This window comes from Oncorhynchus gorbuscha, linkage group LG09 (genome assembly GCF_021184085.1).
Source record: "Oncorhynchus gorbuscha isolate QuinsamMale2020 ecotype Even-year linkage group LG09, OgorEven_v1.0, whole genome shotgun sequence".
NCBI classification, from domain to species: Eukaryota; Metazoa; Chordata; class Actinopteri; order Salmoniformes; family Salmonidae; genus Oncorhynchus; species Oncorhynchus gorbuscha.
In genome coordinates this window covers 45,724,128-45,744,426 of record NC_060181.1, presented here as the reverse complement: position 1 = coordinate 45,744,426, position 20,299 = coordinate 45,724,128, and the positions used below count along the sequence as shown (strand labels likewise).

Sequence of the window (20,299 nt, the reverse complement as noted above, 5' to 3'; positions counted from 1 at the left end):
CAGCTGCACCATCAAAAGCATCCTGACTGGTTGCACCACCGCCTGGTATGGCAACTGCTCTGCCTCAGCCTGCAAGGCACTACAGAGGGTAGTTCGTATGGCCCAGTACATCACTGGGGCTAAGCTTCCTGCCATTCTGGACTGTTCCCGGTTTTAAGTCAGTTAGGATCACCACTTTATTTTAATGGGAAATGTCAGAATAATAGTAGAGAGAATGATTTATTTCAGCTATTATTTAATTCATCACATTCCCAGTGGGTAAGAAGTTTACATACACTCAATTAGTATTTGGTAGTTGAGTGAATTTTGGCCCATTCCACTTGACAAGGCTGGTGTAACTGAGTCAGGTTTGTAGGCCTCCTTGCTCACACACACTTAGTCAGTTCAGCCCACAAAGTTTCTATAGGATTGAGGTCAGGCCTTTGTGATGGCCACTCCAATTCCTTGACTGTTTTCGTCATTAGGCCATTTTGCCACAACTTTGGAAGTATGCTTGGGTTCATTGTCCATTTGGAAGACCCATTTGCGACCAAGCTTTAACTTCCTGACTGATGTCTTGAGATGTTGCTTCAATACATTCACAGTTTTCCTTCCTCGTGATGCCATCTATTTTGTGAAGTGCACCAGTCCCTCCTGCAGCAAAGCACCCCCACAACATGATGCTGCCACCCCTGTGCTTCACGATTGGGATCGTGTTCGTTGGCTTGCAAGCCCCCCCCTTTTTCCTCCAAATATAACGATGGTCATTATGGCCAAACAGTTCTATTATTTTTTCATCAGACCAGAAGACATTTCACCAAAAAGTACGATCCTTGTCCCAATGTGCAGTTGCAAACCGTAGTCTGGCTTTTTTAAATGGCGGTTTTAGAGTAGTGGCTTCCTCCTTGCTGAGTGGCCATTCAGGTTATGTCGATATAGGACTCGTTTTACTGTGGATAAATACGTTTGTACCGGTTTCCTCCAGCATCTTCGCACGGTCCTTTGCTGTTGTTCTGGGATTGATTTGCACTTTTGGAACCAAAGTACGTTCATCTCTAGGAGACAGAATGAGTCAAATTCTTGAGTGGTACGAAGGCTGCGTGGTCCCATGGTGTTTATACCATACATACTATTGTTTGTACAGATGAACATGGTACCTTCAGGTGTTTGGAAATAGCTCCCAAGGATGAAACAGACTTGTGGAGGTCTACACATATTTTTTCTGAAGTCTTGGCTGATTTCTTTTAATTTTCCAATGATGCCAAGCAAGGAGGCCCTGAGTTTGAAGGTAGGCCTTGAAATACATCCACAGGTACACCTCCAATTGACTCAAATTATGTCAATTGGCCCATCAGAAACATCTAAAGCCATTACATTTTTGGGAATTTTCCAAGCTGTTTAAAGGCACAGTCATCTTAGTGTATGTAAACTTCTGACCCACTGGAATTGTGATACAATGAATTTTAGTGAAATAATCTGTCTGTAAACAATGGTTGGAAAAATTACTTGTATCATGCACGAAGTAGATGTGCTAACCAACTTGCCAAAAATATAGTTTATTAAACAAGAAATTTGTGGAGTGGTTGAAAAATGATTTTTAATGACTCCAACCTAAGTGTATGTAAACTTCCGACTTCAACTGTACATATTACCTTAATTACCTCAACTAACCTTGGGTTGTGCCGTGGCGGAGATCTTTGTGGGCTACACTCAGGCTTTTCTCAGGATGGTAAGTTGGTGATTGAAGATATCCCTCTAGTGGTGTGGGGGCTGTGCTTTGGCAAAGTGTGTGGGGTTATATCCTGGGTGGTTGGACCTGTCCGGGGGTATCATCGGATGGGGCCACAGTGTCTCCTGACCCCTCCTGTCTTAGCCTCCAGTATTTATGCTGCAGTAGATTGTGTGTCGGGGGGCTAAGGTCAGTCTGTTATATCTGGAGTACTTCTCCTGTCTTATCCGGTGTCCTGTGTGAATTTAAGTAGGCTCTCTCTAATTATCTCTCTCGTAGGACCTGAGCCCTAGGACCATGCCTCAGGACTACCCGGCAGGATGACTCCTTGCTGTCCCCAGTCCACCTGGCTGTGCTGCTGCTCCAGTTTCAACTGTTCTGCCTGCGGCTATGGAACCCTGACCTGTTCACCGGTCATGCTACCTGTCCCAGACCTGGTGTTTTCAACTCTCTAGAGACAGCAGTAGCGGTAGAGTTACACTCAATGATCGGCTATGAAAAGCCAAATGAAAAGCCCTCGACAACTACTGTGATTATTATTATTTGACCATGCTGGTCATTTATGAACATTTGAACATCTTGGCCTTGGCCATGTTCTGTTATAATCTCCAAATACTTTAACACTTTTTGGCTTAGAGCTTGGAGGTAAACATTTCACTGAAAGGCTTACACCTGCTGTATCCGGCGCATGTGACATTTTATTTGTATCAAGATATGTCCACCACCCAAAGGACATCCAGCCAACTTGACAACTGTGGGAAGCATTGAGTCAACATGGGCCAGCCAGCATCCATGTGGAATGGTTTTACAAGGTAAAATGTAGGTGCCAGAGTCCATCCCCCTACAAATTGAGGCTGTTCTGAAGGAAAATGGGGGGGGGACTCAATATTAGGAAGTATACTTAGTGTATGTATCTCTGCTGAAAATAGCACATAAGTGTTTTCAAATCACCCAAATAGGGGTTTTCTGCCAGTGGAAACACACTCTTTCACTCTGTGCGTTACCGTTGGTGTGGCACCAGGATGTTGTTGATGCCCCCCAGTTTGACGTTGATCTTGAGGCAGAGGTTGGAGAGGGTCTGAGGGGATGTCTTTACCACATTCTTCACCTGGACACACTGAGTGGCCATGCCCAGGAGGGTGTCTCCAACCCGCTTCACCTCAGCTGTGGGAAAGAGGGAACCATTTTTACAGCTGTTGCCATATTGTAGGACACAGGTAACCATTTTACACCTGATACCATCTTGTACATGGCACATACAGTACCAGTCAAAAGTTTGAAAACTCATACTCATTCAAGGGTTTTTCTTTATTTGTACTATTTTCTACATTGTAGAATAATAGTGAAGATATGAAAACTATGAAATAACACATATGGAATCATGTAGTAACCAAAAAAAACAGTGTTAAACAAATCAACATACATTTTTTTTTGAGATTCTTCAAAGAAGCCAAGCTTTTGCCTTGATAACAGCTTTGCACACTCTTGGCATTCTCTCAACAGCTTTTCCAACAGTCTTGAAGGAGTTCCCACATCGGCTGAGCACTTGTTGGCTGCTTTTCCTTCACTCTGCAGTCCAACTCATCCTGAACTATCTCAATTGGGTTGAGGTCGGATGATTGTGGAGGCCAGGTCATTTGATGCAACACTCTCCTTGGTAAAATAGCCCTTACACAGCCTGGAGGTGTGTTTAAGGTCATTGTCCTGTTGAAAAACAAATTATATTCCCACTAAGCGCAAGCCAGATGGGATGGCGTAACACTGCCGAATGCTGTGATGGTCAAGTGTGCCTTGAATTCTAAATAAATCAAGGACAGTGTCACCAGTAAAGCAACCCCACACCATCACACCTCCTCCTCCACGCGTCATGGTGGGAACCACACATAGAGATCATCCGTTCACCTACTCTGCATCTCACAAAGACACGGTGTTTGGAACCAAAAATCTCAAATTTGGACACATCAGACCAAAGGACAGATTTCCACCAGTCTAATGTCCTTTGCTCGTATTTCTTGATCCAAACAAGTGTCTTCTTCTTACCGGTGTACGTTAGTAGTGGTTTCTTTGCAGCAATTTGACAATGAACGCCTGATTCACACAGTTTCCTCTGAACAGTTGATGTTGAGATGTGTCTGTTACTTGAACTCTGTGAAGCAATTATTTGGGCTGCAATCTGAGGTGCAGTTAACTCTAATGAACTTATTGTCTGCGGCAGAGGTAACTCTGGGTTTTTCATGTGGCGGTCCTCATGAGAGCCAGATTCATCATAGCGCTTGATGGTTTTTGCAACTGCACTTGAAGAAACTTTCAAAGTTCTTGAAATTTTCCAGATTGACTATCCTTCATGTCTTAAAGTAATGATGGACTGTCATTTCTCTTTGCTTATTTGAGCTGTTCTTGCCATAATATGGACTTGGTTTTTTACCAAATATGGCTATCTTCTGTATACCACCCCTACCTTTTCACAACACAACTGATTGGCGCAAATGCATTAAGAAGAAAAGAAATTCCACAAATGAACTTAAGGCACTCCTGTTAATTCAAATACACTCCAGGTGACTACCTAATGAAGCTGGTTGAGAGAATGCCAAGAGTGTGCAAAGCTATCATCAAGGCAAAGGGTGAAGAATCTAAAATATTAAATATATTTAGATTTAACACGTTTTTGGTTACTACATGATTTCATGTGTTAGTTAATTCATAGTTTTGATGTCCACTATTATTCTACAATATAAAAATGGTTTATTTAGACTAACACCCTGGTGTGTACAAAATTTGGACTGGTACTGTATATACTCAGGCTATGGAAATCACATACAAATAAATAGTATGTGAATAGAGTTTTTAGAAGATAAAAGTAAAAAAACGAATTCATCAAATGTAAAACAAAATTAAACTGTGTCTAGTCTGTACCATAGACTGGGGTCTTTCCAGGTAGGATGACGATGATGAGCTGCAGGCCAGCGTAGGTGTTCTTCAGGTGCCTGAACATGGGCTCTACGCTGTCTGATCCCTGAGCGTACTTACAGAAACATGGCTGGCCCTGGATGGGCATCCCAGCATCCTTAGAGATCTTACGCAGCTGGTCAGTAAAACCTCTGTAGAGATGTAGGGAAAGAGAGCGAGAGGATGAGAAAAAGAGCAAGAATGAGAATGAGGAGACCCAAAGAGACAGTTACAGAGACGTACAGTACCAGTCAAAAGTTTAGACACCTACTCATTCAAGGGTTTTTCTTTATTTTTACTATTTCTGACATAGAATAATAGTGAAGACATCAAAACTATGAAATAACACATATGGAATTATGCAGTAACCAAATATATTTACATTTTAGATATCCAAAGTAGCCACCCTTTGCCTTGATGACAGCTTTACACACTCTTGGCATTCTCTCAACCAGCTTAATGAGGTAGTCACCTTCAGGGGCTGAACGACAGATTTTTACCTTGTCAGCTCGGGGATTCGATCTTGCAACCTTCCGCACTAACCACTAGGCTACCCTGCCACCCCATATATGTGGGAACTCCTTCAAGATTGTTGGAAAAGCATTCCTCACGAAGCTAGATGAGAGAATGCCAAGAGTGTGCAAAGCTGTTATCAAGGCAAAGGGTGGCTACATTGAAGAATCTAAAATATGTTTTTATTTAACACTTTTTTGGTTACTCCATGATTCCTTATGTGTTACTGCATAGTTTGTCTTCACTATTATTCTACAATGTTGAAAATATATATTTTTTTAAAGAAAACCCTTTGAATGAGTAGGTGTGTCCAAACTTTTGACTGGTAGTGTTGCAGACACCAACCAAAAGAAACTAAGAAATGTGATAACATAATAGATATGCTAATAATGCTATTTTTTAGTTGATTATAATGTTATTGCATTGGGTTGAGTATTTATCTGTTGAAAAAGAGACCTGTGTGTGTGTTTATGATGTATGTTTGTATAAGACAGACAGCACTCACTTGAGGATCTCCTCACGACACTGCCTCTGTGTGGCAAAGCAAGCGATGGCCCACATCTTGATCTCCACCCCAGTGTGGAACTGTTTGCCCCTCATATCCCACACGCCGTGGCTGGGCGTGGCCACCGTGCGGTTCTGCAATGACACCGCAGGGTTCATCTGCTGGGACTGCCACCCCCACACACACACATACATAAATAAAGACAGTACAGACAGACAGAGAGGTGGAGAGACCAATTGGTTCTAAAAGATTGAGAAAATGTTGTTTGTATTTTCTTCGAAATGGTCATTTAATGAATCTAAAAACATTGTCGTGCCATTTGTCATAGCCTTCACATAAGTAAAGTCGTAATCATTATTTTCAGAGAAAAAAAACAGAGGTGGGTGAAAGAGAGAGGGTGGTAGAGATTGACAATTGGCGGCAGGTCGCCTAGCAGTTAAGAGCGTTGGACCAGTAACCGAAAGGTTGCTGGTTCAAATCCCCGAGCTGACTAGGTGAAAAATCTTTCTATGTCCTCTTGAGCAAGACACTTAACCCTAATTTCTCCTGTAAGTTGCTCTGGGTAAGAGCGTCTGCTAAATGACGTAAATGTCAAAAGTGACTAAATGAAAGAGCCAGGGGCAAGAAAGAGAGAGAGGGGGAAGCTAAATTACAGAGACAAGAATGATTTTAAAGGGTAGGTACCATGAAGTGTTCCAAGCTTGCCCTGCCGCCGTACTGCAGCCCGGGGGCCGGCAGCACACGGCCCGTCACCTGAGCCATCTCGTCACGCACGCGGAACTGAAACTCCTGGACGAACGGGTCCGCCTCATAGTTCGCACTCCGCACCTGGATACAGAGTTGGAGTGAATGAGAGAAGAGGAGGATAGAGGGGTAGGACGGAGTTTGGAGTGAGATGATAACTTAAGCAGGTGCATCACATTGGTGGTGGCTGAGACGAGTTTCCCCCTTACTACAGTATGTAAGTCATTTGAGTATCTGGAAAAGTGCTATATCAATTAGTAAGATGAATTATAAAGACATGTCACTCAGTAGTCGTAACACCTCGCAGTCATTCAAGGGCGCTATAGATAGTACTCACCAGCCTGCTGATCTCCTCCTGTCTGTCTGGGGCAGAGCGGGCCGTGGCTTTGATCATGGTGGACGTCTGGTTATCAGTGAGTTTTTTAATACAGCGCTGGCCAGCTACTATGTTGCACACCTGCAAGGAGACACATAGGAATGTGAGTTAAAGTAACTTAATACAGTAGAGGGAGCAGAACTGGTACAGTTTTATGCTTAGGGCCCTGAGTTGATCCTGACCACATGAAAGACAATAACTCAGGTCTCTTCTTATGCTGACTAAGATCACGGCTGCTGAGCGCAAACTCCCATAAACAAAGCAATAATGCACATAATCAAAGAGGTTGATAATTGGTCAAAAGTACAAAGAGCCAGTGGTACTCACTTCCAGGGGCAGGTAGGTGTGTTTCTGCTCCTGGCCCACCTGTAGGCAGGGGAGGTGGGGGTACTTCAGCTGCAGGCTGTACTTCTCTCTGAAGTACTGGGCCACCGTGCGCTCCACTGTCTGACCATTCTCCAGCTGCAGGGGGAACCTGGGGGTTCGGGGAAGAGGGACATGGAGTTGATGTTTTTGTGACTTTGTGCTCATCTAGTTCTCATGTTTAACTCTTTGGGGTGGCTTCCTGGACACAGATTGCTTTTTATTCCAGGAATAAACTTCATCTCAATGGAGAATGTGTCAGAGTTAAACTACACATATCCCCAGTCTCTCTGTGTAGGTACTCACGTCTGGTGGCTGGCAGGACGACGAGTCACGTTACACACTCTGTACTTCCTCCGCATCGTCCCGCAGTGGGTCACTTCCACCTTCAGACCTGGACACAACAAAAGGAAGGAGGGGAATATGTGTGAGGAACTATTCAACTATAATTATATAGTTTGAGGGGCTTCCAATGCCCAATGCAAACACATTTTCATGTGGTGTGTACAATTTGGTAGGTAGTAAAACAATTACCAATATCCCTACAACCAAAACAAAGTCAAAATGACAAAAACATTAGCCCTGGAGTTCAACAGTGATGCAAGGAGTCTAGCAGTGCTAGCACTCCCGAGCCTGGGGTGGTGGTGACATCACTGCATACCTTTGATCTCTTTGGTGAACTTGACCCTGTGGGAGTCGGTGAGGGGCCGGGGCTGCTCGTCTATGTTGTGGATGTCCAGGACCTCGCACATGAACTGGATCACCGGCTGGGCCTTGTAGAACGCTGTGGCTGATACTATAGATGAGAAGTGGTCAAATGAAAATAAGTTACTTCAATGCGGAAGGATCCAAGTTATGATAGTCTACAACCAAATCCAAAGAGTAAGAATAAGATTAGGTTCATTCGAAATCTGGGACTTCAATGTAGCTAAGGAACCCAATTCTGATAGCTTTACAACCAAAGAAAAAATGAGGGATAGGCTGAATTCTATTCCAATTGGACTAATCAAAGACATAAGTAAACACGATGCAACTCAGACACTTCCACGCTGCCTCTGTGCTGTTTGATGCTAATTGGCAGGAGCCAAACACTTTTAATAACTATTAAATCAAACTCTGTATTTAACAAATTTACCAAAGTCTTAGTTTTGTCCTCATTAAACGTTTTTTTCAACCAAGTATTCCGCCCCGGACACTTTCTGGACATGGATCTGTAGGACCTCCACCAGCCGAAAAAGCTGAGTAAAATGATGACTTCGAATTGCAGTCGCTATAGACCTACTCATAATATGCAGGAGAACTATCGCCTTATGGTGAGGATAGCCAAGTTGCGAGACGCAATCGTTAGGCAAGGGCAATTCTGTGCCACCAGTAAGTACAGGTAGTAGTGTGAAATCCCCCCCACAGTTCCCGCAGCAGGGCATTTTTTCCACAGCTTCTGGAAATAAATGCTGCCGGCAGTCTTAACCAGTGTCGCTCATTCAGTCAACAGTGACTTTCAACCGGTTTTCCCCACTAAGCAGCGAGTCGGAGTCAGAGCCCGAGCATTCTCAGGTCTGTCCTCCACCCGTTTACGGGGTCTGAGCGGCCGAAGCCTCCCACCATTAGCTCTGACAAATTTAAAACCCTAGTCATTTCCAGCTTAGTGGAGTCTGCCCATAGCACAGTCATTGTAGTCAGCTCAGTTTTCCCCATCAAGACAGAAAATGTCTCTCCCCTCCTGGAGGATCTGAGCCTTAGGACCATGCCTCAGGACTACCTGACCTGATGACTCTTGGCTGTTGCCGTCCCCAGTCCACCTGGTCGTGCTGCTAATAGTTTCTGCTGTTCTGCCTGCGGCTATGGAACCCTGACCTGTTGTCCTGCTGTCTTAACCTCTGAATGTTCAGCTTTGAAAAGCCAACTGACATTTACTCCTGCGGTTCTGACCAGTTGCACCCTCTACAACCACTGTGATTATTATTTGACCCTGCTAGCCATCTATGAACATCTTGAAGAACGATCTGGATTTAATGGCCATGTACTCCTATAATATCCACCTCTCACAGCCTGGTTGCCCTCTAGGTTTCTGCCTTTCTAGGGTGTTTTTCCTAGCCACCGTGCTTCTACATCTTTAATTCTTGCTCTCTGGGGTTTTAGATTTGGTTTCTGAATAAGCACTTTGTGACAACTGCTGATGTAAAAAGGGCTTTAGAAATACATTTGATTGATTGAGACCTCACAGACTGATGAGTGAGACGCTACACAGCTACTACATCATCATCATCATCCAGACAACATGGAAGGAAACAAGTCCCTGCCAACAGTAAAGAATATATTTTTTAATCATTGTCCATGTTCTTCACAGTCAAGGGACCTCACCGTCAATGTTGAGCATCATCTTCCACATGGCGGGCCGCACCGATTGGTGGAAGCCGAACCACACCTCCCTACCCCCGCCCAGGGGGTGGTCGTAACCCTCTGGGGCGGAGAAGAAGGAGCGCCCCACTGGGGTGTACCTGGGGAGAAGAAAGAGGGTCACCTTTCACAGACAGAAAATGAATTGAATTACTCTACTAATCATGTTTTGTTCAAGATCTAGCTTCATTGGGTTATACATCTTCTTTGAAATAATCTATTCTATAGATATATAATACACTGCTCAAAAAAATAAAGGGAACACTAAAATAACACATCCTAGATCTGAATGAATGAAATATTCTTATTAACTACTTTTCTCTTTACATAGTTGAATGTGCTGACAACAAAATCACACAAAAATGATCAATGGAAATCAAATTTATCAACCCAGGGAGGTCTGGATTTGGAGTCACACTCAAAATTAAAGTGGAAAACCACACTACAGGCTGATCCAACTTTGATGTAATGTCCTTAAAACAAGTCAAAATGAGGCTCAGTAATGTGTGTGGCCTCCACGTGCCTGTATGACCTCCCTACAACGCCTGGGCATGCTCTTGATGAGGTAGCGGATGGTCTCCTGAGGGATCTCCTCCCAGACCTGGACTAAAGCATCCGCCAACTCCTGGACAGTCTGTGGTGCAACGTGGCGTTGTTGGATGTAGCGAGACATGATGTCCCAGATGTGCTCAATTGGATTCAGGTCTGGGGAACGGGCGGGCCAGTCCATAGCATCAATGCCTTCCTCTTGCAGGAACTGCTGACACACTCCAGCCACATGAGGTCTTGCATTGTCTTGCATTAGGAGGAACCCAGGGCCAACCGCACCAGCATATGGTCTCACAAGGGGTCTGAGGATCTCACCTCGGTACCTAATGGCAGTCAGGCTACCTCTGGCGAGCACATGGAGGGCTGTGCGGCCCCCCAAAGTAATGCCACCTCACACAATGACTGACCCACCGTCAAACCGGTCATGCTGGAGGATGTTGCAGGCAGCAGAACGTTCTCCACGGCGTCTCCAGACTTTGTCACGTCTGTCACATGTGCTCAGTGTGAACCTGCTTTCATCAGTGAAGAGCACAGGGCGCCAGTGGCGAATTTGCCAATCTTGGTGTTCTCTGGCAAATGCCAAACATCCTGCACGGTGTTGGGCTGTAAGCACAACCCCCACCTGTGGACGTCGGGCCCTCATACCACCCTCATGGAGTCTGTTTCTGACCGTTTGAGCAGACACATGCATATTTGTGGCCTGCTGGAGGTCATTTTGCAGGGCTCTGGCAGTGCTCCTCCTGCTCCTCCTTGCATAAAGGCGGAGGTAGCGGTCCTGCTGCTGGGTTGTTGCCCTCCTACGGCCTCCTCCACGTCTCCTGATGTACTGGCCTGTCTCCTGGTAGCGCCTCCATGCTCTGGACACTACGCTGACAGACACAGCAAACCTTCTTGCCACAGCTCGCATTGATGTGCCATCCTGGATGAGCTGCACTACCTGAGCCACTTATGTGGGTTGTAGACTCAGTCTCATGCTACCACTAGAGTGAAAGCACCGCCAGCATTCAAAAGTGACCAAAACATCAACCAGGAAGCATAGGAACTGAGAAGTGGCCTGGTCACCACCTGCAGAACCACTCCTTTATTGGGGGTGTCTTGCTTAATGATTAAAATTTCCACCTGTTGTCTATTCCATTTGCACAACAGCATGTGAAATTTATTGTCAATCAGTGTTGCTTCCTAAGTGGACAGTTTGATTTCACAGAAGTGTGATTGACTTGGAGTTACATTGTGTTGTTTAAGTGTTCCCTTTATTTTTTTTAGCAATGTATATACATTGTAGACTACTAGTATATTCAGGACTATAAGGGTATATAAATTAGAGGTCGGACGATTATGATTTTTCATGCCGATAGCGATACCGATTATTGGAGGACCAAAAAAAGTCGATACCAATTAAGCGGCCAATTATGTTTTTTATTTGTAATAATGACAATTACAACAATACTGAATGAACACTTATTTTAACTTAATATAATACATCAATAAAATCAATTTAGCCTCAAATAAATAATGAAATATGTTCAATTTGGTTTAAATAATGCAAAAACAAAGTGTTGGAGAAGAAAGTAAAGTGCAATATGTGCCATGTAAGAAAGCTAACGTTTAAGTTCCTTGCTCAGAACACGAGAACATATGAAAGCTGGTGGTTCTTTTTAACATGATTCTTCAATATTCCCAGGTAAGAAGTTTTAAATTGTAGTTATTATAGGAATTATAGGACTATTTCTCTCTATACGATTTGTATTTCATATACCTTTGACTATTGGATGTTCTTATAGGCACTTTAGTATTGCCAGTGTAAAAGTATAGCTTCCATCCCGCTCCTCGCCGCTACCTGGGCTCGAACCAGGAACACATCGACAACAGCCACCCTCGAAGCAGCGTTACCCATGCAGAGCAAGGGGAACAACTACTCCAAGTCTCAGAGCGAGTGACGTTTGAAATACTATTAGCGCGCACCCCGCTAACTAGCTAGCCATTTCACAGCGGTTACACCAGCCTAATCTCAGGAGTTGATAGGCTTGAAGTCATAAACAGCACAATGCTTGAAGCATTGCGAAGAGCTGCAGGCAAATGCACGAAAGTGCTGTTTGAATGAATGCTTACAAGCCTGCTGGTGCCTACCATCGCTCAGTCAAACTGCTCTATCAAATCATAGACTTAATTATAACATAATAACACACAGAAATACGAGCTTTAGGTCATTAATATAGTCGAATCCGGAAACTATAATTTCGAAAACAAAACGTTTATTCTTTCAGTGAAATACGGAACCGTTCCGTATTTTATCTAACGGATGGCATCCCTAAGTCTAAATATTTCTGTTACATTGCACAACCTTCAATGTTATGTCATAATTACGTAAAATTCTGGCAAATTAGTTCGCAATGAGCCAGGCGGCCCAAACTGTTCCCTGACTCTGCGTGCAATGAACGCAAGAAAAATGACACAATTTCACCTGGTTAATATTGCCTGCAAACCTTTCTTTTAGCTAAATATGCAGGTTTAAAAATATATACTTCTGTGTATTGATTTTAAGAAAGGCATTTATGTTTATGGTTAGGTACACGTTGGAGCAATGACAGTCCTTTTTCGCGATTGCGCACCGCATTGATTATATGTAACACAGGACACGCTAGATGAACTAGTATGAACTAGATGAACTAGTAATATCATCTAACCATGTTAGTTAAAAGTAAGGTTGCAAGATTGAATCCCTGAGCTGACAAGGTAAAATTCTGTCGTCCTGCCCCTGAAAAAGGCAGTTATTAACCCACCGTTCCTAGGCCGTCATTGAAAATAAGAACGTGTTCTTAACTGACTTGGCTTGTTAAATAAAGTTGTACATTATTTTTTATTTTTTAAAATAGCCAAAATCGTCGTGCAAAAATACCGATTTCCGATTGTTAGAAAAACTTGAAATCGTCCCTAATTAATCGGCCATTCCGATTAATCGGTCGACTTCTAATAGAAATACATATATACTCTTAAACTGCACACCAAACATCAAATATTTTTTTAAACACAGCATAGAGCTTTTTTATAGCAGTTCTACAGTACGTGGACACGCCTTGGCCCTCAGACCATAGATAAATCTGTATGCCAGTGCTGTCCACTAGGGTGGCAGCAGTCACTCACTTCATGGAAGGCAGGTGTCGCAGCACCACATCCACTGCGTGTACAGGGTTGGTGCTGATGGGCTTGTCCAGCTCCAAGGGCTCAGGCATGGTGCGCCCCATCAGCACCTCGTGCAGCAGGTGCCAGCTGACTAGCGACACAAACTTGATGGACACTTTGAAGGGTCGATCCTTACCCCCCTCCCCTGGCAAGGTGACATCCAGATCCACCTGAGGAGAATATATATGGGAGCTCAAGCAACTCAATGTATCACTAGCACACCCATCTGACATTCAACATTGTAAATTACACTAGAAATGTTATCATGTGTATCTTCTGTGCGCGCGCAACTCACCCCCGCTGTGGCGACTGGTAGGGGGTTGGCTGTGTAGAGGCTCCTCTTCCCATCGTAGACTGGCCTTCGGTCCCCAAAGATGGTCACCTTGAAGTGCTTCACCATGGAGTCCACCACCTCCCTATAGGGGCACCAGAGAGACAAATATATCATCTCTCCAACACTGCTCCATAACCCTGGTCTTTTAAGTGGGTAAAGTGATGCAGAGTACAGTTCATGAGATCACAAGAAAGATCTGCAGCCAGTTTGTGTGGGTTTGAGAATATTGACGCTGACTGACAGACAGCTGTTTACCTGTTGACGCGACGTGGGCACTTCTCGGGCTTGATGTCTACTTCATAGAGGTAGACGTCCATCTTGGGGATATCCACCTGGAAGCAGTTGGCCAGAAGCTTGATAGGCTTCCCCATGGTGCCAAAGCCAGGCCTCCGTGGCACTGAGAACAGGGCCTGGGCCCCAACATCTCCTAGAGGGAGAGAGAGAGGGTGCCAGTACTCAATATAAAAACACTTATGAAAGAGGTTGTGGGGGAGGAGAAGGAAAGAAAGGGATCAAGAGAGAGAGTGTGACAAAGTGAGAACAAGAGCAAAATCAAACTGTAGATAGGAAGTAGTAGATAATGTGGCGAAAGGCAGTTATAAAAAGGCTGTGAGGGTATTGTGGGATCCCACTTAAGGTGGTGATGAAATAGGAGTCATGAGTAGCCTAGTTTTTTTTTCCTCCCCAGAGCCATTGACACTAAAGGCCAGAGTTTTATGGTAAATGTCACCACGTTAAGGCATTGAATTATCCTAACTGACAAACACAAGCTTTGGATGAGAGTAGAGTAGGGGTGTGCCAGCCACACTATGCAAATTCTACCAAAGCACTTTCATTGACAGCCTAGTCGGAAACTACTCCGGTAATCATGACATCACAAAACCACACACTACCCACACTCAGATGAGCTGTAAACGACCTACTCCGACACCCACACAGAAGACATAACATCCACTCATATAGTGTCATGAGTCATCTCTCAGAAAACATCCAATCAAAATCATGTGGAAAGAAGAATATAATAAACCATATTTTTGACCTATGAGTTAAATAGGATATGTTCTTCACATATTGTAGACCTTAAAATGTAGAATTACATGTAGAACATGTATTATAGGATCTCTATGACCTCAAATTGAAAAAAAAAGATGACTAGGTCTAAAGGGGAAACTGAAAAGGTGAGGCTGTCCTGGTTCATAGCACTGTGTTAGGGTCAGAGAAGGACCCTGCAGTAAAGTGCTCTGGGATTAAGTTTCCCCTAGGTACAGATCTAGGATAAGCTTGCCTTTCCCCAATACTAAACTTAACCATTAGGCCTCATGGGGGAAATTACCCAAGATCAGCATTTAGGGGCAACTTCACCCTACTCCCAGAAGCACGGTGTAGTGGAGTGGGATCGTCTGTGATGGCGCGTCCACCAGTGTCTTATCACTCGCTCCTGTGTCATTTCCATGCCAACATCACCTATGTTTTTGCCACTTCTCCATGGTAACACAGACCATTCTAACAAGAGGGAGTCCAAGAGCGGGTGTATTTGAACGAATGTCTCGATAAACCAGGAAGATTATGATCAATATTCGAAGATTTAATATTTTTTGGGGGGGTAATCTGAACCTTGCCTATATGAAGTAACAGAAGGTGACTGGAAAAGACTGTGATCACACGACTACATGGGCAGAAGAAACCGAAAAGGACAAGGCATGGCTGAATAGATGCTTATCACCTCAGATGCTAGCAGTCCACGTGAAGACTTTCCAGAACTCAAGGCAAAATTTCTAATTATTCTCACTACTGCCACCTACAGTACTGGCTACTGGCTGAGCCCTCCAGCCAAATACAGAGCAGTCAAAAATGGTTCTACCAACCCTGACATTCCCAAAGCCATCTTTGAGAAACTGGCAATCATTGAAAAAAACAACAGAGACTACCTCCAAATCAATAGTCTCTCTCAGCCACTGTGCAGCAACATCTCAACCAGGTGTCAACCCAAAGCAAAAAAAATATTGACCATTGAAGCTGAAATACAGAAACTGCAACAGGTGAATCTCCAAATACGACAGAATATCATATCATCGAAGTCCAGCGCCACAGCCGGAGATGGAACCTGAAACTGCATGGGATGCGAGAAGAGGACTGGGAGAGCATACGGAGCGTTACCATTGACATCATCGGGACAGTAGCACCCAGGATTCGAGACAAGCTCCCAGATGTCATCGACGTGGTGCACCGCCTGGGAAAGCAAAGAGATGACGGATCTCTGCGGACAACCATCATGTGGTTCACAATGTGGGGCGGCAGGTAGCCTAACGGTTAGAGCGTTGGACTAGTAACCGGAAGGTTGCAAGATCGAATCCCCGAGCTGACAAGGTAAAAATCTGTCGTTCTGCCTTGGAACAAGGCAGCTAACCCACTGTTTAACTGACTTGCCTAGTTAAATAAAAGCTAAATATAATAAAACTGTGAGAATCTGCAGAGATGTCGTATTGGAAGAAGCCAAGGAGTCCAGGTTTCTTATGGAGAATAAACTACGCATCAAGAGGCTCTCACTCCAGGAGATGCTGTTGCAATGGAAAAACTTTGGCCAGTGGTAAAAAATGGCTAGAGAAGAAGGTTAGAGAGCCTTTTGCATTTATCGATGGAAAGAAGATCGATTGTCAGGACGTCAAGTGAATATGAATGTTTTGTAAACACTGCTCAGGGATATAGCTACACTAACTCAAAATTGATGTCCTATTCTTTGTAAGTCAAATGAAAACATTAGCTAAATGACTGAGTTAGGTAAATTGACATTTTTACATTCACCCCGTTTTATATCACCTGGTTTGTGAATGAATACAGGTTCACTATATTGATCATAACTACCTCGGTTTAGGGTAGTCCAGTTCTTTCTCTAAGCTCAGGTTTCCTTACTAGCTACCTAGCTTACTAGTTCAACCAGTCATTCTTTTCACAAAACTGTATTTGTTTTATTTTAGTCAGGTTTTGCAATGTTTTGAATAAAATGCACTAAATATTGTCTCTCTAAATGCTAGGGGTTTACGAAACATAACTAAAAGAAAATCACTTTTTACTTTGTAAAAACTAAATGCAGATTTCATTCTACTCCAGGAGAATTGTGATTCAGATTCTAGTGTTTGGAAATCACAATGGGGAAACACTGTTTATTATAGTCACGGGTCTAACCACACAACTGGTACTATGATACTGCTTCATAAGTTTAGAGGTGATATTTCAGAGTCATGTACATCCAAAGATGGGAGATGGGTTATATTCATTTCAAAACTAGACAATGCTTGTTTCATTATATGCAATGTACAGTTGAAGTCAGAAGTTTACATACACTTAGGTTGGAGTCATTAAAACTCGATTTTCAACTACTGTCGGATAAGACAACTACTTTGTGCATGACAATACATTTTCCAACAGTTGATTGCAGACAGATTATATCACTTATAACTCACTGTATCAAAATTCCAGTGGGTCATTAAGTTAAGTTGACTGTGCCTTTAAACAGTTTGGAAAATTCCAGAAAATTATGTCATGACTTTAAAAGGTTCTGATAGGCTAATTGACATCATTTGAGTCAATTGGAGGTGTACCTGTGGATGTTTTTCAAGGTCTACCTTCAAACTTAGTGCCTCTTTGCTTGTCATCATGGGAAAACCGAAAGAAATCAGCCAAGATCTCCAAAAAATAATTGTAGACCTCCACAGGTCTGTTTCATCCTTGGGAGCAATTTCCAAACACCTGAAGGTACCACGTTTATTTGTACAAACAATAGTACGCAAGTATAAACACCATGGGACCACGCAGCCGTCATACCGCACAGGAATTACACGCGTTCTGTCTCCTAGAAATGAATGTACTTTGGTGCGAAAAGTGCAAATCAATCCCAGAACAACAGCAAAGGACCTTGTGAAGATGCTGGAGGAAACGGGTACAAAAGTATCTATATCCACAGTAAAAACAAGTCCTTTATCGACATAACCTGAGATGCCACTCAGCAAGGAAGAAGCCACTGCTCCAAAACCACCATGAAAAAGCCAGACTACGTTTTACAACTGCACATGGGGACAAAGATCGTACTTTTTGGAGAAATGGCCTCTGGTCTGATGAAACAAAAATAGAACCGTTTGGTCATAACAACCATCGTTGTGTTTGGAGGAAAAAGGGAGGGGGGCTTGTAAGGCGAAGAACACCATTCCAACCGTGAAGCCCGCATCATGTTGTGGGGATGCTTTGCTGCAGGAGGGACTGGTGCACTTCTCAAAATAGATGCCATCATGAGAAGGGAAAATGATGTGGATATATTGAAGCAACATTTCAAGACATGAGTCAGGAAGTTAAAGCTTGGTTCTGGATGGACAATGACCCTAAGCATACTTCTAAAGTTGTGGCAAAATTGCTTAAGGACAACAAAGTCAAGGTATTGGAGTGGCCATCACAAAGCCCTGACCTCAATCCTATAGAACATGTGTGGGCAGCACTGAAAAAGTGTGTGCCAGCAAGGAGGCCTTCAAAACCTGACTCAGTTATCCCAGCTCTGTCAGGAGGAATGGGCCACAATTCACCCAACATATGGTGGGAAGGTTGTGGAAGGCTACCAGCAACCCAAGTGAAACAATTTAAAGGCAATGCTACCAAATACTAATTGAGTGTATGTAAACTTCTGACCTACTGGAAATGTGATGAAAGAAATAAAAGCTGAAATAAGTCACTCTTACTATTATTCTTCACATTCTTAAAATAAAGTGGTGATCCTAACTGACCTAAGACAGGGAATGTTTACTAGGATTAAAATGTCAGCAATTGTGAAAAACTGAGTTTAAATGTATTTGGCTAAGGTGTATGTATTCTTCCGACTTCAACTGTATATGGGTAAAACTCTTCCTCCTCATATAAGACTTTATTTTTGGATCTTGCTGATAAGCTTACTGAGCTGCAGAACAATAATACAAAATGCATGGCTTATAATAGCTGGAGACTTTAACGAAACACCTGATACTCTTTAGATAGATTTCCACCTAAAATAGCTCAAAGATCTCAGAATAGGTACGTCTCATTTTGCTGTAAACTGACAGTGATCAATACATGGCGCTTCTTTAATACTAACTTAAATAATACACCTGGTGTAATAGGTCAATGACGAATCAGATCCAGAATTTATCCGTTTTTCATTTCTCCCCCACTTTTACAGTATGTACACGAAGTCAACATAAACATGCTCCTTTGACTGATCATAAAATAATATTATTAGAATGTTCTGAAAAATCCAGTGGCATTTGAGGATACTGGAAATGTAATAATTCACTCCTAAATGATCCAGTCTTTAACAAGAGCATACATAACTTGACCATAGAATTGTTTAACTCAAATGATTTAGAACCAAAGCATGGAAGTAACTGGGAAATATTTAAATTCAAGATAAGATCTAATTCACCATTACACGCAGTAAGGAACTAAAGAAGCAAAAATGTTTTAAAAATGAGCTTATGAATAAATGTAATGTTCTCTTAGAAAAGGATACCCTTTCAACAGAAGAAGAAACGGATTTGAATACATCTCGATTAGAACTAGATCAAATGTACATTTATTTAGCTAAAGGGGCCTTTATTGGATCTAGAGCAAAATGGGTTGAGGAGAGTGAGAAAAAAACCACGCTATTTTTTGCTCTGGAAAAAAAAAGGAACTGTGAAGAGAATCTCTTTCTGTCTTGATTTTATTTTACATTTATTTAACTAGGCAAGTCAGTTAAGAAAAAAAAATCTTATTTCCAATGATGGCCTAGGAACACTGCCTTGTTCAGGGGCAGAACGACAAATCTTTACCTTGTCAGCTCAACCTTTCGGTTACAAGTCCAAGACTCTAACCACTAGGCTACCCCCCCCCCCCCCTTAAATATTGGCAATACCTTGTGTAAAGACCCAAAGATAATCTCTAACTTTGTGTATTCTTTCTGTGAAAATCTGTAGGAATCAAATTTGAATGGGATTGAATGTGAACATTTTATAAAACATGTCCATGGTCATGTTCCAATGATTTCTGATGAAGAGGAGTTTTCGATTGTAGAGATTTAGAGATGCTCTTAAATCTATGAAGGGCACCTGGAACAGATGGTCTTTCTGTGGAATTTTATTGACACTTTTGGGAACATTTAGAGGGACCAGTATTCAACATGTTCCAAGAATGACTAGCTACGGGTGAGATGATTACTACCATAAAACAAGGGGTTATTCCCTTAATACCAAATCCTGATAAAGATCCTTTTCATAGGTAATTGGAGAACCATTACATTATTAAATACAGATTAGAAATGGATAACTTTAGCATATGCTAATAGACTTAAATGGGCCTAAACCACCTTATTAATGAAACCCAAACTGGTTTCATGAAAGGTCGCCACATCAGCTGCAACATTAGGTTAGTTTTAGACTTGATTGATTACGCTGAGTCAGTTGACCCAGAGGCTATTATTTTATTCCTCAACTTTTAAATACAATTGAACACAAATTCCTAATACATTCATTGTACACTTGGTTTCGGGACTAACTTTGTCTCTGTTATCAATGTTTTATAAAGAGATTAATAGTTCCATTATGATTAATCGTAACACATCTCAAATATTTCATATTCACCAGTGTACGCCAGGGTTGCCCTATTTCAGCACTTATAGTAATTCTACAA

The 20,299-nt window shown here is 42.7% G+C and overlaps 1 protein-coding gene across 2 annotated transcripts in view; it reads right to left on the bottom strand.

Annotated features, from left to right (window-relative positions):
• The window catches only part of LOC124043706 (protein argonaute-3-like), a 35,672-nt gene that overhangs the window by 2,713 nt on the left and 12,660 nt on the right, over positions 1–20,299 (bottom strand). Inside the window, exons 2-13 of one of the 2 annotated variants that reach the window (XM_046362577.1) lie at positions 13,871–14,042; positions 13,577–13,697; positions 13,243–13,451; positions 9,517–9,653; positions 7,817–7,951; positions 7,462–7,549; positions 7,120–7,267; positions 6,754–6,873; positions 6,357–6,500; positions 5,673–5,839; positions 4,622–4,806; positions 2,713–2,872 (exon numbers count right to left, since the gene is read on the bottom strand). In XM_046362577.1, the coding sequence (XP_046218533.1) occupies positions 2,713–2,872; positions 4,622–4,806; positions 5,673–5,839; positions 6,357–6,500; positions 6,754–6,873; positions 7,120–7,267; positions 7,462–7,549; positions 7,817–7,951; positions 9,517–9,653; positions 13,243–13,451; positions 13,577–13,697; positions 13,871–14,042 (1,786 nt within the window). The remainder of the gene's footprint in view (positions 1–2,712; positions 2,873–4,621; positions 4,807–5,672; positions 5,840–6,356; positions 6,501–6,753; positions 6,874–7,119; positions 7,268–7,461; positions 7,550–7,816; positions 7,952–9,516; positions 9,654–13,242; positions 13,452–13,576; positions 13,698–13,870; positions 14,043–20,299) is intronic. The other variant, XM_046362578.1, reaches the window with a different exon arrangement.